The following is a 26,963-nucleotide window of genomic DNA, read 5'->3' on the forward strand; positions in this document are numbered from 1 at the left end:
GATGGGCAAAAGAACACAGAGACTAGACAGAGGAACTCTGCCTAGAAGGCCAACATCACGGAGTCGCCTCTTCACTGTTGACATTGAGACTGGTGTTTTGCGGGTACTAGTTAATGAAGCTGCCAGTTGAGGACTTGTGAGGCGTCTGTTTCTCAAACTAGACACTTGTACTTGTACACTTGTACTTGTCCTCTTGCTCAGTTGTGCACCGGGGCCTCCCACTCCTCTTTCTATTCCGGTTTGAGACAGTTTGCGCTGTTCTGTGAAGGGAGTAGTACACAGCGTTGTACGAGATCTTCCATTTCTTGTCAATTTCTCGCATGGAATAGCCTTCATTTCAGAAGTGTCAGAAGGTTCTTTGTTTCTGGCCATTTTGAGCCTGTAATTGAACCTGCAAATGCTGATGCTCCAGATACTCAACAAGTCTAACATGCTGACCAGACCGGACATGTCGCGTGCGCGAGCGTCGCAAAATACATTTAGAAATCCATGTTATTAATTTATTGCACCCACACTGCTCGCGTGCGCCAACGAGCGTCTGCGATGCCAAGGGCTAAAATAGAACTCCTCTCTATTGCTGACGCAGATGGCGCTGAAAGTCCTGCCTCTCCCATCTCCTCATTGGTTTATAGAAGCAGGTACCCACGTGCCATCTCCTCATTGGTTATACCCACGTGGGTGATTGAAAGACGAACTGTTTTGCCGGTTGTCGTGGTAATACTATGAAAGTTTAGATGCCGATCACCATATAAGTTCAAAGATGAAAAGGCCTGGGAGGAGAGATGACTAGAAACAATTCGGTTGGCATTTTTATGTGTGAATTAATTGTAGAGGACCTTGTGCATTTCAGGTAAAATAACAACTCAATGTTTATATCCCAGGACAAATTAGCTAGCAACAGCAAGCTACCTAAATAGGACAAATTAGCTAGCAACAGCAAGCTACCTAAATAGGACAAATTAGCTAGCAGGTGCAAGCTAACTGGCTAAATTGCCATACATGTTTAATGCTTTTCGACCTGTCCCCAAATTAATGTCATTGGTTCAGAGTTTGTTTTGATATTTTAACCTGCGTGTCGTGATCGCGTTTGGTGTAGGGGGACAAAATAAATGTATGCACGATGGGGCACGATGGCGCACGCACACAGACGGTTTGGTTTCCATGTAAAGAAGGCCAGTTTTATTGCTTCTTTAATCAGTACAACAGTTTTCAGCTGTGCTAAGATCATTTTAAAAGTGTTTTCTAATGATCAATTAGCCTTTTAAAATGATAAACTTGGATTAGCTAACACAACGTGCCATTGGAACACAGGAGTGATGGTTGCTGATACTGGGCCTCTGTACGCCTATGCAGATATTCCATAATAAATCAGCCGTTTCCAGCTACAATAGTCATTTACAACATTAACAATGTCTTCACTGTATTTCTGATCAATTTGATGTTATTTTAATGGACAAAAAATGTGCTTTTCTTTCAAAAAGAAGGACTTGTCTAAGTGACCCCAAACTTTTGAACGGCAGTCTATATAGCCTCAGTATTGTTATTTTATTGTATTCATTAAAAATATATATATATTCATTTTTTACTTTACATTGTCTTAACTCTATTTTCTTAAAACTGCATTGTTGGTTAAGATCTTGTAAGTAAACATTTCAAGGTAAGGTTGTATTGTAAGGTAAGGTTGTACCTGTTGTATTCGCTGCATGTGACAAATACAATGTGATTTGATTGGAAAGATGTCCACTCGTCTGACACCACACTGGTCCCCTACACAAGCACCCTCTGTTGTAGGCCATCCATGCAAGTACATGACTTGAAATATGTTTCCCCGTCTTCTCTAAGGTGTAATGATTATGTAGAGGGATAGAACATTGAGAAACAAACATTCTGAGCCACAGCGAGAGGTAGATTTGTAAGTGTTGCAAAAACGCAACATTGGGCTTCACGGGTTGCAAACTGAGACATTGGGCCCCATTCATATATTTAGAAACAGGTTAGAGAGATTGTTTCCCCTCCAAATTCTACAAATAAGGGCAATCAAACACTTCAAGAGTAACGTTGATGCCCCCTCTACACTTTAAAAGGACAAAAATGTATGTACAGTATGGTTTATGAGGTCAGAACAATGCCATTGACGATCATTCATTTCATGGTAAGATAGGAGGTTCTCTCTCCAAATGACGACAGAAACAACCATGTAAACAACCAGATATTTCACAAAGTAAGTTAGCTGTTCTTTTTATTTTTATTTATTTAACCTTGATTTAACCAGGTAGGCAAGATGAGAACAAGTTCTCATTTACAATTGCGACCTTCTCCGTACATACAAAATGTTATCCTTTGAAAAATATATGTTGGATTGATCAAGTTGATCAATTTGTCTATTTCAGACAAAATATGACTTAATTGCAGATGTTTTATACTATATATATATAATATACCATTAGACAATATTTTCCATCACGTCATGCTTTTCATCCATTTTGATGTCATTGTAGTAACATATCACAGCTTTCTTACCACAAAATGTTCATATCATTGAAGTCCACTGTTGCATTACAATGGCATTACGCACGAGAGACATACTATATGCATAGTCCCACAGCAGCATATCACAGTACAGTTCAACACAGTAGCCTACCTACTACAGCACAACACAGTGCAGTAATACCAAACATCACTTAAACATATCCAAGACTTTCAGTTCAGAAAACATTGACAAACATTGGTCCTTGTGCTACTGTCTGACTTTACTTGACTAGCTAGTGAGCTCCGTAGGGAAACACTCTGTTCTCAACACGAACACACACACTCCACTCTTCAGAAACCACATATCTTCTCCGAGCCCCTTTCATCTCAACACACTCAAAACCAAGACCACAAGCTAAGTAGAGACACAAGTTGAACATAAACACAAGCACATAGTTTCCTCTATCTTTCTGAGCCCATGCAGCATCCCTGATAACACACACACACACAAACACACACACACACACACACACACACACACACACACACACACACACACACACACACACACACACACACACACACACACACACACACACACACACACACACACACACACACACACACACAGACACACAGACACACAGAGACACACACACTCCTCGCTTATCCTTACCTCATCAGAGCTCTCCCGTCTAATAAGGGGATCACTCGATTCCATCAGCAGCCTGATCTCCCAGAAGCATCCGGGATCCCATAGGATAACACCCACTAACACCACAGATACGACGGCACTAATACACAAATACTTTGGCTGGGAGGAAGTCTCATTAAAGGGATTATTTTGGGGCAATAAAGTGAACCCTAATCACTCCAAACAAACAGACAGATGAAGTAGATGAGCCGGAATTTGATTTCAATCACAAACACACACATATAAGGGCACACACACACAGGGATATTAACACACACACACACACACACACACACACACACACACACACACACACACACACACACACACACACACACACACACACACACACACACACACACACACACACACACACACACACACACAGGGATATTAACACACACACACACACACACACGCACACACACACGCACATCCACTACACCCCCGTTACCAAACCCCTCTTCCATCCAAAATCCGGAGAAGCAGATGTCATGGTAACTTAATGGGATTGGGACAGTCTGTCATCCTCACAAAGTGCGTCCCAAATGGCACCCTATTCACTATGTACTGCACTATCATTTACCAGGGCCCATAAGGCTCATAAGGCGCTGGTCAAAAGTAGTGCACTATGTAGGGGATAGGGTGCCATTTGGGACGCTAACAGAGAAGATGTCAGAGGTAAGAGGAAATGGAGCTTGGGTTAGGAAGTGACCTCGTCCTACGGTTACACAATGGGCAGAGGCCCTATGGGGTGAAGCAGCTTCCTGTCCAATGGCCAAGTTACTACGGACCCTGTCTGATCTGATGGGACAAGGCTTAGTTACTACGGACACTGTCTGATCTGATGGGACAAGGCTTAGTTACTACGGACACTGTCTGATCTGATGGGACAAGGCTTAGTTACTACGGACACTGTCTGATCTGATGGGACAAGGCTTAGTTACTACGGACACTGTCTGATCTGATGGGACAAGGCTTAGTTACTACGGACACTGTCTGATCTGATGGGACAAGGCTTAGTTACTACGGACACTGTCTGATCTGATGGGACAAGGCTTAGTTACTACGGACCCTGTCTGATCTGATGGGACAAGGCTTAGTTACTACGGACACTGTCTGATCTGATGGGACAAGGCTTAGTTACTACGGACACTGTCTGATCTGATGGGACAAGGCTTAGTTACTACGGACACTGTCTGATCTGATGGGACAAGACTTAGTTACTACGGACACTGTCTGATCTGATGGGACAAGACTTAGTTACTACGGACACTGTCTGATCTGATGGGACAAGGCTTAGTTACTACGGACACTGTCTGATCTGAAGGGACAAGGCTTAGTTACTACGGACCCTGTCTGATCTGATGGGACAAGACTTAGTTACTACGGACCCTGTCTGATCTGATGGGACAAGGCTTAGTTACTACGGACACTGTCTGATCTGATGGGACAAGGCTTAGTTACTACGGACACTGTCTGATCTGATGGGACAAGACTTAGTTACTACGGACCCTGTCTGATCTGATGGGACAAGGCTTAGTTACTACGGACACTGTCTGATCTGGTGGAACAAGGTCTAGTTACTACTGACTATGTCTGATCTGGTGGAACAAGGTCTAGTTACTACTGACCATGTCTGATCTGGTGGAACAAGGTCTAGTTACTAATGACCATGTCTGATCTGATGGAACAAGGTCTAGTTACTAATGACCATGTCTGATCTGATTGGACAAGGTCTAGTTACTACTGACCCTGTCTGATCTGATGGAACAAGGTCTAGTTACTAATGACCATGTCTGATCTGATTGGACAAGGTCTAGTTACTACTGACCATGTCTGATCTGATGGGACAAGGTCTAGTTACTACTGACCATGTCTGATCTGATGGGACAAGGTCTAGTTACTAATGACCATGTCTGATCTGATGGAACAAGGTCTAGTTACTAATGACCATGTCTGATCTGATGGAACAAGGTCTAGTTACTAATGACCATGTCTGATCTGATGGAACAAGGTCTAGTTACTACTGACCATGTCTGATCTGATGGGACAAGGTCTAGTTACTACTGACCATGTCTGATCTGGTGGAACAAGGTCTAGTTACTAATGACCATGTCTGATCTGATGGAACAAGGTCTAGTTACTAATGACCATGTCTGTTCTGATGGAACAAGGTCTAGTTACTAATGACCATGTCTGATCTGATGGGACAAGGTCTAGTTACTACTGACCATGTCTGATCTGATGGAACAAGGTCTAGTTACTAATGACCATGTCTGATCTGATGGGACAAGGTCTAGTTACTAATGACCATGTCTGATCTGATTGGACAAGGTCTAGTTACTAATGACCCTGTCTGTTCTGATGGAACAAGGTCTAGTTACTAATGACCATGTCTGATCTGATTGGACAAGGTCTAGTTACTACTGACCCTGTCTGATCTGATGGGACAAGGTCTAGTTACTAATGACCCTGTCTGTTCTGAACAAGGTCTAGTTACTAATGACCATGTCTGATCTGATGGGACAAGGTCTAGTTACTAATGACCATGTCTGTTCTGATGGACAAGGTCTAGTTACTAATGACCATGTCTGATCTGATGGAACAAGGTCTACTAATGGTCTGATGGAACAAGGTCTACTACTGACCATGTCTGATCTGATGGAACAAGGTCTAGTTACTAATGACCATGTCTGATCTGATGGGACAAGGTCTAGTTACTAATGACCATGTCTGATCTGATTGGACAAGGTCTAGTTACTAATGACCCTGTCTGTTCTGATGGAACAAGGTCTAGTTACTAATGACCATGTCTGATCTGATTGGACAAGGTCTAGTTACTAATGACCCTGTCTGATCTGATGGGACAAGGTCTAGTTACTAATGACCCTGTCTGTTCTGATGGGACAAGGTCTAGTTACTAATGACCATGTCTGATCTGATGGGACAAGGTCTAGTTACTAATGACCATGTCTGTTCTGATGGGACAAGGTCTAGTTACTACTGACCATGTCTGATCTGATGGGACACTAACTGACCATGTCTGATCTGATGGGACAAGGTCTAGTTATGTCTGACCTGATGGGACAATGACCATGTCTGATCTGATGGGACAAGGTCTAGTTACTAATGACCATGTCTGATCTGATGGGACAAGGTCTAGTTACTAATGTCTGACCTGATGGGACAAGGTCTAGTTACTGATTCTGATGGAACAAGGTCTAGTTACTAATGACCATGTCTGTTCTGATTGGACAAGGTCTAGTTACTACTGACCATGTCTGATCTGATGGGACAAGGTCTAGTTACTAATGACCATGTCTGATCTGATGGGACAAGGTCTAGTCACTAATGACCATGTCTGATCTGATGGGACAAGGTCTAGTCACTAATGACCATGTCTGATCTGATGGTACATGGACCCTGTCTGATTTGATGGGTCAAGGGGAGTTGATGGTGGTGAGCTACACCATAACCTACTATTGTTAGACTTTCAGACTGTTGAGATCATGTCCATCTAAATCCCCATAGAGAAGTCCTGTTTGAGTACTTACTATATATCAAAGTGGAACCTTTGACTAATTCATACAAATACACATTACTATTATAGTCGTCTATATACAACATAGAACATACAGTATCTTTGCATAAAATAAGATAAGGCAGGGATTCAATACGATCGGGTGTTGTAGGCAATGTTCAGTGTTCGCAGAGATTGCATTCACAGTAAACATGGCACATGTCGGCCCATTCAGAAATTGTCACATTGCCTACAACCCGCGATCGGATTGAATCCCAGCCTTAATTACATGTATAGTCGTAGTATCATGCAAAAATAAGTTTTCCAAAAACCAAAGTTTACATAAAGAAGAATCTTTATTATATTGTATACATAGATATCTTCATATAATTGTTCTAATACCAGTCAAAAATAATAATCATTATATATATATATATAAAACTAATCCCAATAAACTACTATGTACTTTGACTTTACCTTTCGTGTATAAAACAACATGGAGAATGTATACTCACCTCCCTAGCTGGAAATATAGGTGCTCGGAAGGGAGCAAGATTTTACAAAAAAGAAAACTAGGCTAACACCGTAACACTGTATCTGGTTAGAACTACAACGTTACCCAACAAGCTAACATTGGCGGCCATTTTGTAGTTTTGTAATAAGACACAGCATGTTGGTGGTGGAGGGTAATTGCCTAGGAACTTCTCAAAAAGGGATAGTTCAGCAAAATTAGATATTTGAGAAACTGTTTTCAAGGTGAGGAAACAAACATCTAAATATGCAATTTCGCTGAACTTTCCCTTTAACACAAACTTCAGCTTTTTCACTCTGTTTAATGAAATTGGTCAACAAAAGTTTGAGATGATGACTGGGCGAGGATAGGATAATCTTATCATCTAGATTTGTGGCTGCAGACGAGAGGAGGAACATTAGATTACGAATGTCTCAGTACACAGAAGAAGATAATGAATATCTGTGGAGGCTGCTGGAGATAGGGGGGAAGGAGGGGGTGGAAGGAGAAAGGGGGTGGTGGGAGAGAGCGAGAAAGCAGGGGAGAGAGGAAAGAGAAGAAGAAGGTAGAAGTGAATGGGAAGATATAGAGATTAAGAGAGAAAGGGAAGAGGCTGAGGGAGAAAGAGGAACAGGAGAGAGAGAGAGAGGGGGAGAGGCAGAGGGAGAAAGAGGAATAGGAGAGAGAGATAAAGAGATAATAAGAGAGAAAGGGTAGATGCAGAGGGAGGAATAGGAGAGGGAGAGGAGAGAGAGAGAGAGAGAGAGAGAGAGAGAGAGAGAGAGAGAGAGAGAGAGAGAGAGAGAGAGAGAGAGAGAGAACACCAGACTGATGAGCTGAGAGGAGTGGTCCTCTTCTTCTCTCCTTCTTTTCACTTCTTCCCCTGCATCTTTCCCTCTCTGGGAGGTAGGCCATGTCTTGGTGGTTGGCAGGGAGCTCATATACGGTACCCAGTCTCGCTCTCATCCATTTAGCTGTGGCAGTCTTTGGGAATGCCATCCATCCGTCCTAGTAGCATTCCCAAGTTTTCCCCCAAATTGTCCCGAACTCTAGATATGTAGAAATGAAAACATAGTAGTATATGAGGACGGATGGGACAGACCATCAGGATCTTGGAGAGGGGTGTCCAGTTGTCCTAGTGTCTGTTTGGGTCAGGGCAGCAGGAGTGTTGGACCCTCCTTATCCCGCTGTTGAGGAGGTACGTCTCACCCCAAACCTCCCAGCTGGGGTGCAGTGTTGTCAAGAAGAGGCATCGAAGCTATAAGCGAGAAGAAGACATGTTTAAGGCATACTTTGAATGCATCAATGATATACTTACTGTTATGATGTGACTAAAGGCAGAGAGAACGAGAACGAGAAAGAGAAAGGGGGGAATACGAGAAAGAGGGTGAGAGGAATTCTGAAAAAGTAAAGAACAGGAAACGAGTATGTCCCATCTTTGGGCAGAATGAAACATCAAGAAGTGATTGTGTGTATGTAAGGTGGTGTGCAATCCCCCAGGAGAGAGGGGATGTCCTGTCGCTGAATCATTCAATATTAAAACAGCCACCTACACACACACACACACACACACAGAGTCATCTGCTCCCTCCCCGCTGGGCCAAGATTTAAGATGGCAAGGTCACCTCTATCTCTTCATTACTATAAACCCACTACAGTCTCACTGTCTGCCACACAGCTTGATTATTATACACCTAGATTGGCCAACTGATGTGATGTACACCTTAGTTACCACACTGGTAGCCTGGTTCCACATCTGTTTGTGGTGTCTTGTCAACTTCTGGTCATTGGCATTCCAGAGAGCACAAACAGATCTGGGACCAGGCTACCACACTGGGCCCGTTCTCTCTGACTCATAGGATGACACAGCTAGAGTTACAATTCTTCTATTCCCTCTGGCTCAGGTCTGCTTATACAGGCTTTGTAAAGTTTTGCTGAGGGCTACGTTGAAGGAAGGGATATTTTTTTAAATATTTGTATTCATTTACCCGGGCAAGTTTAAAAACAAATTCTTATTTACAATGACGGTCTACACCAGCGAAACCCGGACAATGCTTGGTTGTGCGCCGCCTTATGATACAGCCTGGATTCGAACAAGGGACTGTAGTGACGCCTCTTGCACTGAGATGCAGTGCCTTGCGCCACTCAGGAGCAAAGTTGGTAGAGCATGGCACTCGCAAAGCCAGGGTTGTGGGATCGATTCCCACGGGGGACCAGTACAGGGGTCAAAAGTATGAAAATGCATGTACTCACTACTGTAAATCGCTCTGGATTAAAGCATCTGCTAATTACGAAAAAGTTCAAATGTGTCCTATTGAATGATCCTTACCTGTCCCATAGTTTCACATTTCTACAGTTGGTGGTACAGCATCCAGCTGACATCAAAGCTGAGAGAGAGAGAGAGAGAGAGAGAGAGAGAGAGAGAGAGAGAGAGAGAGAGAGAGAGAGAGAGAGAGAACAGAAGAGATGTAGCTCAGTGACAGATCATTTAGTTCTACAGTTTGGGTGTTAAATGACACAACGTCCCTTTTGACAATGAATCAGCTGGCGGGGAGTGAAACAGGAGAGGGGAGGGACAATACCGCACGTGACTGTTTAGTTAATAGTGATAGATGGTACATCACAATGTTCTATTTGATCGCTCTATCGTGTGTTTGGTGTGATAACTCCACTCCAGACTGTGTGGGCACAGGCTTTGAGGCGCCCCCACCCCCCACCCCTCGACTGTTTCAACCCTCTGCTGCAGCGCTGCAGTTGACAGCCACCAGACAGGCCACTCCTGTAACGTCAGCCAGACTGCTATAGTTTTCCACCCTATTCCCCCTGTGTGGGCGTGCACAAATGTACACGCAAAAAAGGCTTACACAATCTGATAGCCACACAGCAGTATGAAACACTCAGAGAAGGTGAGGACAGTCAAATAGTAAGGAAGATGAGAGAATGAGAGGGATTTGGGGGAAAGAGGAGAGAGGTACCAATGGGTTAAGGTGTGAAAACAAACAAGGCCCTGTGGAGTTCAGTCCATTTCCTCTTGTACTCCTTTTGACAGGATGTGAGATATCTACAATACATGACATTAACACAAGGACACATCATTGTAATGTGGCACTGATACTGACGGCACACTGTAGTTCTGTCAAACACAGATGTCTCAATACTATACAGAACTATCCCTCTTAGTTTACTCTCTCTCTCTGCTCCACTGTTGTCCTCCCCATGTGACTATAATAATGTTTGCAGCACATTCTCTCCCCCAGCTCTCTGGGCTGGCTTCTATTGCCTATTAACTATTCATAAGATCTTGTGACTGTAGACTTCTACAAAAAAAATATCCCACTGTAAGCCTCCACTACGCTAGTCCACACATCACCATCAAAGGCGCACCCACGCCTCAATTTATCTACGGGAGGGAGAAAATAGCAAAAACTGTTTGTGTGTGTGTCTGTCTGTGTGTGCGTGTGTGAGGATAGAGATCATGTATGAAAACTCCCTTCAAGTTTTGGAGGTCAGGGTGTGAGGAATGGAATTGATTTCACGACGAAGGAGCCTCGGGGCGTTATGAGTGAAGAAGGTTAGACGCTCACACACACACACACACACACACACACACACACACACACACACACACACACACACACACACACACACACACACACACACACACACACACACACACACACACACACACACACTCCATTTTATGTGTATAAGCAGCTGACAGTAGTCTGACCCAGACGCTAATAGTGACATTAGAAAGGCGAGGGAGGTTAGGCAGACTGCTGATGACATTGTGTTCTGTAATAGGTGGGTCATTCTATTTGTAAGCTGACAGCTTAATGTGGAGGAGAGTGGGAACAATTAGCCTTAAAAGGATTAGCCAATCCCAAACTCAGAAATGCGACACAGGTCATGTGATCGTACGGTTTTAATCACGGGCTTGTGATCGTACGGTTTTAATCACGGGCTTGTGATAGAGTGATGATGTAACGTTTGGATAACGTTTGGCATCAACTGGACTGATACTGACAACATGCTGAGACCCCTTCCAGTATGAACTGACTAGAACTGATGTAATGGATTCAACTGATCACGAACTGATAGAATCCCTCTCCCAATATTCACAATGACATTGGAGATATATTCAAACCTGACCGGAACGGTAAAGTGAGGAACAGTCCCTCAGAACATTTAGATATTCAGAGGGTTGGGTTTTATACCGCTGACCTGAATTGGATTTGGGGTCACAGAAAGAATAGTTGACGTGATTATTCAAGAATAAAGTGGAGCTTAACTTTCCCAGAGTTTCACCTCTGTGCTCAGCGGAACGGCTCTTCATTTTTCTTTTCCTCAAAAAGATTTGTGTGATTTGCTGTGCAGGAAATCTGGTCCCACTAATACATTGTGGTTCCGGATCTAACACTTTCCATGCAGCTCAGGACTAAGACTAATTATGACTTTACATAACTGATCGTTCTTCTAAAGTACAAAGAGAGAAAGGGCAAAACACCCTTTTGTATAACCAAATTAGCAATAGCCAATGTGACCTTTTTTTGAAGGAAAAACTTTGACGCTCAGGACAAAGATAGTTTCCCAGACCCAGATTAAGCCTTCAGTTGTTGACTCAAAGCATTGAAGTACACTATATTAAAAGTGTTTTTTATTTATTTAGGCTTAATCTGTGTTTAGAAAACTGTCCTTCAGTGTTTAGGAACTCAAGGAAGTTATCACATTTATAGATTTTGACCAATCCTACCCTTGGCTGCAAACTACCTGTGTATTATCAAAATGTGTAATCGAGATATAATTTATGTCCAAATCAAAGCAGAAAACACATCAACTCTTCCATGTGGACCCAGTCAACCCCTTTGGTCCTTTCTATCGCTCCAGAAATGATGAAAAACAGGCAGGAAACACATGAACTCTTCCATGTGGACCCAGTCAACCCCTTTGGTCCTTTCTATCGCTCCAGAAATGATGAAAAACAGGCAGGAAACACATGAACTCTTCCATGTGGACCCAGTCAACCCCTTTGGTCCTTTCTATCGCTCCAGAAATGATGAAAAACAGGCAGGAAACACATGAACTCTTCCATGTCCAGTCAACCCCTTTGGTCCTTTCTATCGGAAATGATGAAAAACAGGCAGGAAACAGAACTCTTCCATGTGGACCCAGTCAACCCCTTGGTCCTTTCTATCGCTCCAGAAATGATGAAAAACAGGCAGGAAACACATGAACTCTTCCATGTGGACCCAGTCAACCCCTTTGGTCCTTTCTATCGCTCCAGAAATGATGAAAAACAGGCAGGAAACACATGAACTCTTCCATGTGGACCCAGTCAACCCCTTTGGTCCTTTCTATCGCTCCAGAAATGATGAAAAACAGGCAGGAAACACATGAACTCTTCCATGTGGACCCAGTCAACCCCTTTGGTCCTTTCTATCGCTCCAGAAATGATGAAAAACAGGCAGGAAACACATGAACTTTTCCATGTGGACCCAGTCAACCCCTTTGGTCCTTTCTATCGCTCCAGAAATGATGAAAAACAGGCAGGAAACACATTAACTCTTCCATGTGGACCCAGTCAACCCCTTTGGTCCTTTCTATCGCTCCAGAAATGATGAAAAACAGGCAGGAAACACATGAACTCTTCCATGTGGACCCAGTCAACCCCTTTGGTCCTTTCTATCGCTCCAGAAATGATGAAAAACAGGCAGGAAACACATGAACTCTTCCATGTGGACCCAGTCAACCCCTTTGGTCCTTTCTATCGCTCCAGAAATGATGAAAAACAGGCAGGAAACACATGAACTCTTCCATGTGGACCCAGTCAACCCCTTTGGTCCTTTCTATCGCTCCAGAAATTACGCACAAGAGGCAGCAAACAGGTCAGGCTGCTCAGCAGATTGGTTGACATACTGTCATTTGAGATTTTTTTGGACTAAACTTAACAAAAATAAGAAAGAAAAAACTATACCAAAATGACATAAAACACAACGGGAAAAGCCTCTGAATCTGAATGGGAGATTAATAATAAACTGGTCTTAAATACATTGTATTTCAAAACATTCTCTAAGACCTAAAACTCAACTGGAGTCGTGTATAAAGGGTGTGGCCACTGAGCAAGTAGAGGAAGCTAAACTCCTAGGTATAACACCAGACAGTCAGTTATCATGGTCAAGTTGAGGAAGTTAAACTCCTAGGTATAACACCAGACAGTCAGTTATCATGGTCAAGTTGAGGAAGCTAAACTCCTAGGTATAACACCAGACAGTCAGTTATCATGGTCAAGTTGAGGAAGTTAAACTCCTAGGTATAACACCAGACAGTCAGTTATCATGGTCAAGTTGAGGAAGTTAAACTCCTAGGTATAACACCAGACAGTCAGTTATCATGGTCAAGTTGAGGAAGTTAAACTCCTAGGTATAACACCAGACAGTCAGTTATCATGGTCACGTTGAGGAAGTTAAACTCCTAGGTATAACACCAGACAGTCAGTTATCATGGTCACGTTGAGGAAGTTAAACTCCTAGGTATAACACCAGACAGTCAGTTATCATGGTCAAGTTGAGGAAGTTAAACTCCTAGGTATAACACCAGACAGTCAGTTATCATGGTCAAGTTGAGGAAGTTAAACTCCTAGGTATAACACCAGACAGTCAGTTATCATGGTCAAGTTGAGGAAGTTAAACTCCTAGGTATAACACCAGACAGTCAGTTATCATGGTCAAGTTGAGGAAGTTAAACTCCTAGGTATAATCATGGTGAAGTAGAGGAAGTTAAACAGACAGTCAGTTATCATGGTCAAGTTGAGGAAGTTAAACTCCTAGGTATAACACCAGACAGTCAGTTATCATGGTCAAGTAGGAAGTTAAACTCCTAGGTATAACACCAGACAGTCAGTTATCATGGTCAAGTTGAGGAAGTTAAACTCCTAGGTATAACACCAGACAGTCAGTTATCATGGTCAAGTTGAGGAAGTTAAACTCCTAGGTATAACACCAGACAGTCAGTTATCATGGTCAAGTAAACTAAACTCTAGGTATAACACCAGACAGTCAGTTATCATGGTCAAGTTGAGGAAGTTAAACTCCTAGGTATAACAGCAGACAGTCAGTTATCATGGTCAGTTACCAGACAGTCAGTTATCATGGTCAAGTTGAGGAAGCTAAACTCCTAGGTATAACAGATCATGGTCAAGTTAAACTAAACCTAGGTATAACACCAGACAGTCAGTTATCATGGTCAAGTTGAGGAAGTTAAACTCCTAGGTATAACACCAGACAGTCAGTTATCATGGTCAAGTTGAGGAAGTTAAACTCCTAGGTATAACACCAGACAGTCAGTTATCATGGTCAAGTTGAGGAAGTTAAACTCCAGGTATAACACCAGACAGTCAGTTATCATGGTCAAGTTGAGGAAGTTAAACTCCTAGGTATAACACCAGACAGTCAGTTATCATGGTCAAGTTGAGGAAGTTAAACTCCTAGGTATAACACTGGACAGTCAGTTATCAGTCAGTTATCATGGTCAAGTTGAGGAAGTTAAACTCCTAGGTATAACACCAGACAGTCAGTTATCATGGTCAAGTTGAGGAAGTTAAACTCCTAGGTATAACACCAGACAGTCAGTTATCATGGTCAAGTTGAGGAAGTTAAACTCCTAGGTATAACACCAGACAGTCAGTTATCATGGTCACGTTGAGGAAGTTAAACTCCTAGGTATAACACCAGACAGTCAGTTATCATGTCAGTTATCATGGTCAACAGTCAGTTATCATGGTCAAGTTAAACTAAACCCTAGGTATAACACCAGACAGTCAGTTATCATGGTCAAGTTGAGGAAGTTAAACTCCTAGGTATAACACTGGACAGTCAGTTATCATGGTCAAGTTGAGGAAGTTAAACTCCTAGGTATAACACCATGGTCAGTCAAACTTATCATGGTCAAGTTGAGGAAGTTAAACTCCTAGGTATAACACCAGACAGTCAGTTATCATGGTCAAGTTGAGGAAGTTAAACTCCTAGGTATAACACCAGACAGTCAGTTATCATGGTCAAGTTGAGGAAGTTAAACTCCTAGGTATAACACCAGACAGTCAGTTATCATGGTCAAGTTGAGGAAGTTAAACTCCTAGGTATAACCTAGGTATAACACCAGACAGTCAGTTATCATGGTCACGTTGAGGAAGTTAAACTCCTAGGTATAACACCAGACAGTCAGTTATCATGGTCACGTTGAGGAAGTTAAACTCCTAGGTATGACACCAGACAGTCAGTTATCATGGTCACGTTGAGGAAGTTAAACTCCTAGGTATAACACCAGACAGTCAGTTATCATGGTCACGTTGAGGAAGTTAAACTCCTAGGTATGACACCAGACAGTCAGTTATCATGGTCACGTTGAGGAAGTTAAACTCCTAGGTATAACACCAGACAGTCAGTTATCATGGTCAAGTAGAGGAAGTTAAACTCCTAGGTATAACACCAGACAGTCAGTTATCATGGTCAAGTAGAGGAAGTTAAACTCCTAGGTATGACACTGGACGGTCAGTTATCATGGTCACGTTGAGGAAGTTAAACTCCTAGGTATGACACCAGACAGTCAGTTATCATGGTCAAGTTGAGGAAGTTAAACTCCTAGGTATGACACCAGACAGTCAGTTATCATGGTCAAGTTGAGGAAGTTAAACTCCTAGGTATGACACTGGACGGTCAGTTATCATGGTCACGTTGAGGAAGTTAAACTCCTAGGTATAACACCAGACAGTCAGTTATCATGGTCACGTTGAGGAAGTTAAACTCCTAGGTATAACACCAGACAGTCAGTTATCATGGTCAAGTAGAGGAAGTTAAACTCCTAGGTATAACACCAGACAGTCAGTTATCATGGTCAAGTAGAGGAAGTTAAACTCCTAGGTATAACACCAGACAGTCAGTTATCATGGTCACGTAGAGGAAGTTAAACTCCTAGGTATAACACCAGACAGTCAGTTATCATGGTCACGTTGAGGAAGTTAAACTCCTAGGTATAACACCAGACAGTCAGTTATCATGGTCACGTTGAGGAAGTTAAACTCCTAGGTATAACACCAGACAGTCAGTTATCATGGTCACGTTGAGGAAGTTAAACTCCTAGGTATAACACCAGACAGTCAGTTATCATGGTCAAGTTGAGGAAGTTAAACTCCTAGGTATAACACCAGACAGTCAGTTATCATGGTCACTGGATGAGTTATCATGGTCAAGTTGAGGAAGTTAAACTCCTAGGTATAACACCAGACAGTCAGTTATCATGGTCAAGTTGAGGAAGTTAAACTCCTAGGTATAACACCAGACAGTCAGTTATCATGGTCACGTTGAGGAAGTTAAACTCCTAGGTATAACACCAGACAGTCAGTTATCATGGTCAAGTTGAGGAAGTTAAACTCCTAGGTATAACACCAGACAGTCAGTTATCATGGTCAAGTTGAGGAAGTTAAACTCCTAGGTATAACACCAGACAGTCAGTTATCATGGTCAAGTTGAGGAAGTTAAACTCCTATAACACCAGACAGTCAGTTATCATGGTCAAGTTGAGGAAGTTAAACTCCTAGGTATAACACCAGACAGTCAGTTATCATGGTCAAGTTGAGGAAGTTAAACTCCTAGGTATAACACCAGACAGTCAGTTATCATGGTCACGTTGAGGAAGTTAAACTCCTAGGTATAACACCAGACAGTCAGTTATCATGGTCAAGTTGAGGAAGTTAAACTCCTAGGTATAACACCAGACAGGTCAGTTATCATGACAGGAAGTTAAACTCCTAGGTATGACACCAGACAGTCAGTTATCATGGTCACGTTGAGGAAGTTAAACTCCTAGGTATAACACCAGACAGTCAGTTATCATGGTCAAGTTGAGGAAGTTAAACTCCTAGGTATGACACCAGACAGTCAGTTATCATGGTCACGTTGAGGAAGTTAAACTCCTAGGTATAACACCAGACAGTCAGTTATCATGGTCAAGTTGAGGAAGTTAAACTCCTAGGTATGACACCAGACAGTCAGTTATCATGGTCACGTTGAGGAAGTTAAACTCCTAGGTATAACACCAGACAGTCAGTTATCATGGTCAAGTTGAGGAAGTTAAACTCCTAGGTATAACACCAGACAGTCAGTTATCATGGTCAAGTTGAGGAAGTTAAACTCCTAGGTATAACACCAGACAGTCAGTTATCATGGTCAAGTTGAGGAAGTTAAACTCCTAGGTATAACACCAGACAGTCAGTTATCATGGTCAAGTTGAGGAAGTTAAACTCCTAGGTATAACACTGGACAGTCAGTTATCATGGTCAAGTTGAGGAAGTTAAACTCCTAGGTATAACACCGGACAGTCAGTTATCATGGTCACGTTGAGGAAGTTAAACTCCTAGGTATAACACCAGACAGTCAGTTATCATGGTCACGTTGAGGAAGTTAAACTCCTAGGTATAACACCAGACAGTCAGTTATCATGGTCACGTTGAGGAAGTTAAACTCCTAGGTATAACACCAGACAGTCAGTTATCATGGTCACGTTGAGGAAGTTAAACTCCTAGGTATAACACCAGACAGTCAGTTATCATGGTCACGTTGAGGAAGCTAAACTCCTAGGTATAACACCAGACAGTCAGTTATCATGGTCAAGTAGAGGAAGTTAAACTCCTAGGTATAACACCAGACAGTCAGTTATCATGGTCACATTGAGGAAGTTAAACTCCTAGGTATAACACCAGACGGTCAGTTATCATGGTCACGTTGTGGAAGTTAAACTCCTAGGTATAACACCAGACGGTCAGTTATCATGGTCAAGTAGAGGAAGTTAAACTCCTAGGTATAACACTGGATGGTCAGTTATCATGGTCAAGTTGAGGAAGCTAAACTCCTAGGTATAACACCGGACAGTCAGTTATCATGGTCACGTTGAGGAAGTTAAACTCCTAGGTATAACACCAGACAGTCAGTTATAATGGTCACGTTGAGGAAGTTAAACTCCTAGGTATAACACCAGACAGTCAGTTATCATGGTCAAGTTGAGGAAGTTAAACTCCTAGGTATAACACTGGACAGTCAGTTATCATGGTCAAGTTGAGGAAGTTAAACTCCTAGGTATAACACCGGACAGTCAGTTATCATGGTCACGTTGAGGAAGTTAAACTCCTAGGTATAACACCAGACAGTCAGTTATAATGGTCACGTTGAGGAAGTTAAACTCCTAGGTATAACACCAGACAGTCTGTTATCATGGTCAAGTTGAGGAAGCTAAACTCCTAGGTATAACACCAGACAGTCAGTTATCATGGTCAAGTTGAGGAAGTTAAACTCCTAGGTATAACACCAGACAGTCAGTTATCATGGTCAAGTTGAGGAAGTTAAAGTCCTAGGTATGACACCAGACAGTCAGTTATCATGGTCAAGTTGAGGAAGTTAAACTCCTCGTAAAACTGACTATCCTAACGATCCTCGACTTCTGCGATGTCATTTACAAAATAGCCTCCAACACTTTACTCAACAAAGTGGATGCAGTCTATCACAGTGCCATCCGTTTAGTCACCAAAGCCCCATATACTACCCATCACTGCGACCTGTACGCTACAAGTCGCACATGCTCCAGCAGGTATATCTCACTGGTCGTCCCCAAAGCCAACACCTCCTTTGGCCGCCCTTTCCTTCCAGTTCTCTGCTGCCAGTCACTGGAACGAATTACAAAAATCGCTGAAGCTGAAGACTTACATTTCCCTCACTAACTTTAAACATCAGCTATCTGAGCAGCTAACCGATCGATGCCGCTGTACATAGTCCATCTGTAAATAGCCCACCCAATCTACCTACCTCATCCCCATATAGTTTTAATTTACTTTGCTGCTCTTTTGCACACCAGTATCACTACTTACACACCATCATCTGCTCATCATCATCTGCTCCTCTATCACTCCAGTGTTAATCTGCTAAATTGTAATTACTTTGCTACTATGGCCTATTTATTGCCATACCTCCCCAAGCCCAAGCACACACAGTATATAGACTTTCTTTTTTTTCCTATTGTGTTATTGACTGTACGCTTGTTTATTACATGTGTAACTCTGTGTTGTTGTTTCTGTCACACTGCTTTGCTTTACCTTGGTCCGGTCGCAGTTGTAAATGAGAACTTGTTCTCAACTAGCCTACCTGGTTAAATAAAGGTTCAATCTTTTTTATTTTTTAAAGACATGCCACCAGGGGTCTCTTCACAGTCCCTAAATCCAAAACGAATTCACGGCACATTTTATACAGAGCCATGATCACATGGAACTCCCTTCCATCTCCAACTACTCACCGGTGTGTCAATCTAAGTAACATAATACAAAAACTCTCCATCAAAATCCTTCAGTTTAAACTAGAGATATCATTTTTGCACGGGCTGCATCTCAATCCACTGCATCGGCCGTTGGCGGCCTTCCGTATTTGCGGTGGAAGGTGGACGAGCTACAGCGGTGCTTGTCAGAACATGAGACATCCCAAAAGTCTGTCTTCTCACGACTACGTCTGTGGCGTCCATTCTGCTCAACGGCCCCCCCACACGTGTCACTGGACTCGTCTGAAGTGAGTACTGTCGATGTGCCAACTTATGTTTGTAGCATCCGAAACCGATTCTCACGAACCCGACGGTGTTCTCCGTTTTGCTCTACGACCCCCACAGTGTCACAGGACTGGTCTGAATGTAACCCATACCATTTGGAAGTATAGAGGTACTGTAGCTTTGTGCCTACCCCCCCCCAAAAAAAGAGGTTATATCCCAAGCTTTCTTACATCTTCTAGATAATGTGTTAATCATGGCGTTTCTATGGGCTACAGTAGTAAAGGCCAAATTCAATATTTTATCAAATCTTTATTTTATATTTTTGAGTGATACCTAACAGGGTCTGAAAATTCTAAATCAAATAGCTAAATGATCCATGGTATGACCTTATTAAAACAATTCCATATGTCAGCTCAGAACCCCCCCTTCCCCCAGCGGCTTAGACTTACAGGAGTTAAACAACATCTCATGGAACTACTGGGGACCGTGAAACACTCTAACACACACATTTGTTGCTCAGTTGTATTGACTGTATCATTTTTGTTGTTGTATTGTTTGTATATCATTGTCTTTTAAAATCAGTGTATCGGTGTTCTGCTACTTGTCCTGTTTTGTGTTTCTTTGTGGACCCTGGGAGAGTAGCATCTACTTCTGCAATAGCCAATGGGGATCCAAATAAACAAGTGAACCAGATCAACACAAGGTCATTTCTGAGCCTCAGATCTCCTAAAAATTGGCTTTATTAATTATTTAAGGGCGCGGCTGAGAGGAAGGCATGTTGAGATGCACTGTAGATCAGTGACCTTCCGCTTAGCTAGCGGCCGGTCTGTCTGTCTGTCAGTCAGTCTGCCCCTTAGGCAGACACAGTTGCATATAATATATAATAATATATTCCAATTACTAGACGATTTAGTCATGCCTGGATACATTTTAAGTATGGGTGTTCCCGGGAATCGAACCCACTACCCTGGTCATGCTCTACCAGCTGCTGAACATCTACCATAACTAAAATGTCCCTACAGCATCACTCGGCTGAATATAGGTTATAATGTAACCTTTACAGTACATGAACTGTCCAGCTACATTACCAGGGGAAAAGGAGTACGAGCTGAAAAAGAACACCGATGCCTTGGGGCATTGTTTAGGAGAAATGCATCTGCAACTATGCACTCACTGCACTGCATCTATGTACTGTACTGTAGGGTACTGTATGTATTGTTCAGGGCATCCAAATGTGTTACATTTGCAGATGAGAATGAGAGAGTGATACCAGGAAGCTAGAATTATCTCCTTTACATAACGTTGTGGAGTAGCAATCCAACTCTCTCTCTCTCTCTCTCTCTCTCTCTCTCTCTCTCTCTCTGTCTGTCTGTCTCTCTCTCTCTCCCCCCTCACTCTGTCTCTCTCTCTCTCCCCCTCTGTCTCTCTCTCTCTCTCCCCCCCCCTCTCTGTCTCTCCTCTCTGCCTCTCCTCTCCTCTCCTCTCTCTCTCTCTCCTCCCCCATCTCTCTCTCCCCCTCTCTCTCCCCCCTCTCTCTGTCTCTCGCTCTCCAGCAGTGGTGTTGTTTCAGGTTAGTACTCATAGGATGAGGATGAGAATGCTAAACATGACATCTACTGTTCTGTATGTAATGTATATGTTAGTAATGTAAGATACTGTATTGTGTTACAGCATACAGTAAAGATGTTATCTTTACACCGTAGCACAGTTCAATTGTGTGACAGAAGAGCTGAATGATAGTGAATTCCACAGTTTGGTTTCTTAAGGACCTGTCGGCTGTCTGCTGCTAAGCCCAGGACTCAGTATCCGACTGTACACACACACACACACACACACACACACACACACACACACACACACACACACACACACACACACACAGTCTGGGCTGCGGAAGCTTGACTGTGGGTGATTGGAGCGTGGAACTCACCAGAGTGGAGCTGGCTAATGAGGTTGACCATGCCTGGGGCTGTGTGTGTGTGTGTGTGTGTGTGTGTGTGTGTGTGTGTGTGTGTGTGTGTGTGTGTGTGTGTGTGTGTGTGTGTGTGTGTGTGTGTGTGTGTGTGTGTGTGTGTGTGTGTGTGTGTGTTAGATACCTGCCTCTCTTCAGTTCTGCTGCTCCTCTGATCTCAGTTCTACTTATCACTGCCTCCAATCAAGAGACAGACTGAGACACAGAGACATCAATAGACGCACACACACTGACGCACACACTCATAGTGCAGACGCCATATCGTGCGGATTACAGTTTAGGACCTATTTTTACAGTGATCATATGAATGTTGAATCTTTGCAGTATGCTGGGGGGTAGTAGGGGGAAATAAACACACACAGTAAACAGTACTCCTTCCACTCCACTCAGGTGGAGAAGAACCTCTAATGTATTTGGAATAAATGAAATTGTTAAAAATATAACTAAGTGTCGGGTGTCAGAGGGAGCTCACAGATTCCAATATAGTTGTATTACTGTCTCTGCATCAACTAATTGTGCTAATCTGTTTGCCTCATTTCATGGCTTAATATAGGCTATAACCCTGTGCATTCAAAGATGGTCACTTCATGGTCACTCTGGGTTGTATTCATTAGGCACCACACGGACGAAAACAGACTAACACAGGGAGGGTCTGTTTGGACTTATAAGTAATGCTCATGAAGAATCCAATAAGAAATGCTCTTTTTTGTTTTCCGTCTCAGAACGTTTTCGTTGAGTGCCGTAAGGAATACGACCCTGTATTCAAAAATGGTCACTTCCCTCTTAGTTGTACAGAGGCATGTTTCAGAAATGACTCTCAAAAGGCAAATGAAATATTGAAGCGTACATTTGTAAGATAAACTGCTGTTGTCCTAGTTTCGGAGACAAACACAGTAGCCCACGGTAACCTCTCATTGGTGATAAATTATAAACAAGGAAGGGACCACGTTATTGGCAACCTCTCCCCACTGTTGACGACAGTGTTACCCCAACGTTAGCCTCCGAGCTTCCCACAATGCACCACTCTACCACTGTTTCTTCTAGTGCCCAGGGTCTAGCTTTAATGAGTTTCTCTCCACAAATCGCGCAGACACACACACACACACACACTGTAACGGTCGTCGTATGAAGAAGGATGAGACCAAGGCGCAGCGTTCCTTGAGTTCCACATAATCTTTATTACTGAAGTGAAAGTTTAGACTAAAACAAAACAATAAAGAGAGCAACGACCGAACTGCTTCCTTGTGCAAACTATCTGCACACAAACGAAGACCAAGTTCCCACACAGAAGGAGGGGAAAAAAGCTACTTAAGTATGATTCCCAATGAGAGACAACGATAGACAGCTGTCCCTGATTGAGAACCCTACCTGGTCGAACACAAAGAAATAGAAAACATAGAAACATGAACATAGAATGCCCACCCAAATCACACCCTGACCACACCAAAAAAAGAGACATAAAAAGCTCTACGGTCAGGGCGTGATACACGCAGTCTCAACTCAATACCTTGGTTATCCACTTCCTAAGGAGATTAATTGTTTAAATTCTTATTTTGCCATCTCTATCTCATGCAGTTCTTCAGTAGCTGTGGCATCGCTGTATTTCCCTTCAATCTAAAGCTTTTGTTCTATTTCATATGGGAATAATAGGCAATCACAGCTAGACCGTTTATGATTTTTCAACGCCGATACTGATACCGATTATTGGAGGACCCAAAATGCCGCCACCGATTAATCGGCCAATTTATTTTAAAGAATTGTTTGTAATAATGACAATTACAACAATGCTGAATGAACACTTATTTTAACTTAATATAATACATCAATAAAATCAATGTAGCCTCAAATAAATAATGAAACATGTTCAATTTGGTTTAAATAATGCAAAAACAAAGTGTTGGAGAAGAAAGTAAGAGTGCAATATGTGCCATGTAAGAAAGCTAACGTTTAAGTTCCTTGCTCAGAACATGAGAACATATGAAAAGCTGGTGGTTCCTTTTAACATGAGTCTTCAATATTCCCAGGTAAGAAGTTTTGGGTTGCAGTTAATATAGGAATTATAGGACTATTTCTCTCTATACCATTTGTATTTCATTAACCTTTGACTATTGGATGTTCTTATAGGCACTTTAGTATTGCCAGTGTAACAGTATAGCTTCCGTACCTCTCCTCGCTCCTCCCGGGGCTCGAACCAGGAACACAACGACAACAGCCACCCTCGAAGCAGCGTTACCCATGCAGAGCAAGGGGAAGAACAACTCCAAGTCTCAGAGCGAGTGAAGTTTGAAACGCTATTAGTGCGCACCCCACTAACTAGTTAGCATTTTCACATAGGTTACACCAGACTCATCTCGTGAGTTGATAGGCTTGAAGTCATAAACAGCGCTATGCTTGACGCACAACGAAGAGCTGCTGGCAAAACACACGAAAATGCTGTTTGAATGAATGCTTACGAGCCTGCTGCTGCCTACCACCGCTCAGTCAGATACTTGTATGCTCAGTCAGATTATATGTATATACGCGAGATAAACTAGTAATATTATCAACCATGTGTAGTTAACTAGTGATTATGATTGATTGATTGATTGTTTTTTATAAGATAAGTTTAATGCTAGCTAGCAACTTACCTTGGCTTACTGCATTCGCATAACAGGCAGTCTCCTTGTGGAGTGCAATGAGAGGCAGGTGGTTATAGCGTTGGACTAGTTAACTGTAAGGTTGTAAGATTGGATCCCCCGAGCTGACAAGGTGAAAATCTGTGGTTCTGCCCCTGAACGAGGCAGTTAACCCACCGTTCCTAGGCCGTCATTGAAAATAAGAATGTGTTCTTAACTGACTTGCCTCGTTAAATAAAGATTAAATAAAGGTGTACAACATTTTTTTTTTTTTTAAATCGGCCAAATCGGTGTCCAAAAATACCGATTTCTGATTGTTATGGAAACTTGAAATCGTCCCTAATTAATCGGCCATTCCGATTAATCAGGCGACCTCTAATCACAGCAATAGTCTAAAGCTGGGGTCTAAAGGGCCAGTTTTGTGTAATCTACCAAAGAAACGCTTTAAAGACAGAAAACACAATTGAAAAAAAAACTAAGACATTCTTCTGATGAACACAATGCAGACAGATGTGGTGATGATGTCATAACAGCAACATCTAAACCGTTAGTAGATACAGAAGATATCTCCTTCCCATATAACATCTATGTCTTTCTGAGATAGCACCTCGTCCCTGTCTTTCCCATAGCATCTCATTCTCACTGTGATCAACGAGGGCTCTTCTAACACTGTGCAGCCGAGGTGAGATTCACACTCCTATCTCAGCGCTGGGAGAAGAGGCAGGAGGGGGATCACACAACTCAACTAGGGAGTACTCTTGATGAATGCCAGTTCAACACACACACGGACAGACGAAGACACACACACTTGCATGTGGACATGCGCACACGCTTCTTGACAAACGCCAGTTGAACAACAGCACTGCAGCAAATCCCTCAACCTCAGCACCAAGGTCATGTATCCATGACCTCCCCTTGGAAAGACAGACCAATCAGAGCCTCAGAAGTCACGCCAGCATTTTCTTGACTAAAAGTTGAGTAAGAAACACTCGCAATGATATGTTTCACCTGCAACGCAAGTTCCTCTAAGAGCCAAGACCAAAACCATAATGAAATGTTAATTTGCTATAACCGTGCAGAGGAGAGGAAAATAGCGAGTTGGACTCTAGCAATGGGGGGTAATGAGATACAGTAGCCATTATCTGCAGGCTGCTGCTTGTAATGGTGTCCTATCAAGAGGAAGAAATCTCTCTACAGTACAGAGAAGCAGACAGTATGCTACAGCTAGAAACAGGAAATCAGGCGTTTGACCTTGATGCAAATCATTCCGATGTCAAGTTTAAGTAAGAAACGTGATTTTCCAGTGAAAATGTACATAATTATTATGCTTACAGGCATTTGGCTCAGACACATCACAGATCCATCCCGATCAAATGATGAGCACATACAGTTGAAGTCGGAAGTTTACATACACTTACGTTGGACTCATTAAAACTTGTTTTTCAACCACTCCACAAATTTCTTGTTAACAAACTATAGTTTTGGCAAGTCGATTAGGACATCTACTTTGTGCATGACACAATTAATTGTTCCAACAATTGTTTACAGACAGATCATTTCACTTATAATTCACTGTATCACAATTCCAGTGGGTCAGAAGTTTACATACACTAAGTTGACTGTGCCTTTAAACAGCTTGGAAAATTCCAGAAAATTATGTCTTGGCATTAGAAGCTTCTGATAGGCTAATTGACATCATTTGAGTCCATTGGAGGTGTACCTGTGGATGTATTTCAAGGCCTACCTTCAAACTCAGTGCCTCTTTGCTTGACATCATGGGAAAATCAAAAGAAATAAGCCAAGAAATCAGAAAAAAATGGTATACCTCCACAAGTCTGGTTCATCCTTGGGAGCTATTTCCAAATGCCTGAAGGTACCACGTTCATCTGTACAAACAATAGTACGCAAGTATAAACACCATGGGACCACACAGCTGTCATACCGCTCAGGAAGGTGACGTGCTCAGTTCTGTCTCCTAGAGATGAATGTACTTTGGTGTGGAAAGTGCAAATCAATCCCAGAACAACAGCAAAGGACCTTGTGAAAATGCTGGAGGAAACAGGTACAAAAGTATCTATATCCACAGTAAAACAAGTCCTATATCGACATGACCTGAAAGGCCGCTCAGCAAGGAAGAAACAACTACTCCAAAACCTCCATAAAAAAGCTAGACTACAGTTTGCCATTGCACATGGGGACAAAGATTGTACTTTTTGGAGAAATGTCCTCTGGTCTGATGAAACAAAAACAGAACTGTTTGGCTATAATAACCATCATTATGTTTGGAGGAAAAAGAGGGAGGCTTGCATGCTGAAGAACACCATCCCAACCGTGAAGCACGACGGTTGCAGCCTCATGTTGTGGGGATGCTTTGCTGCAGGAGGAACTGGTGCTCTTCACAAAATAGAGGGCATCATGTGGGAGGGAAATTATGTGGATATATTGAAGAAACATCTCAAGACATCAGTCAGGAAGTTAAATGGACAATTGGACAATGACCCCAAGCATACTTCCAAAGTTGTGGCAAAATGGCTTAAGGACAACAAAGTCAAGGTATTGGAGTGGCCATCACAAAGCCCTGACCTCAACCCATAGAAAATTTG

At 42.6% G+C, this 26,963-nt stretch overlaps 1 protein-coding gene across 1 annotated transcript in view; it reads right to left on the minus strand.

The window, feature by feature from the left end:
- Positions 1-7,680: 7,680 nt before the first annotated feature.
- The window catches only part of LOC118389344 (coiled-coil domain-containing protein 85A), a 45,436-nt gene continuing 26,153 nt past the window's right edge, over positions 7,681-26,963 (minus strand). Inside the window, exons 4-5 of the mRNA XM_052526071.1 lie at positions 9,527-9,584; positions 7,681-8,455 (exon numbers count right to left, since the gene is read on the minus strand). Coding sequence (XP_052382031.1) covers positions 8,437-8,455; positions 9,527-9,584 — 77 coding nt within the window. The 3' untranslated portion in view covers positions 7,681-8,436. The remainder of the gene's footprint in view (positions 8,456-9,526; positions 9,585-26,963) is intronic.

This window comes from Oncorhynchus keta, chromosome 10 (genome assembly GCF_023373465.1).
Source record: "Oncorhynchus keta strain PuntledgeMale-10-30-2019 chromosome 10, Oket_V2, whole genome shotgun sequence".
NCBI classification, from domain to species: domain Eukaryota; kingdom Metazoa; phylum Chordata; class Actinopteri; order Salmoniformes; family Salmonidae; genus Oncorhynchus; species Oncorhynchus keta.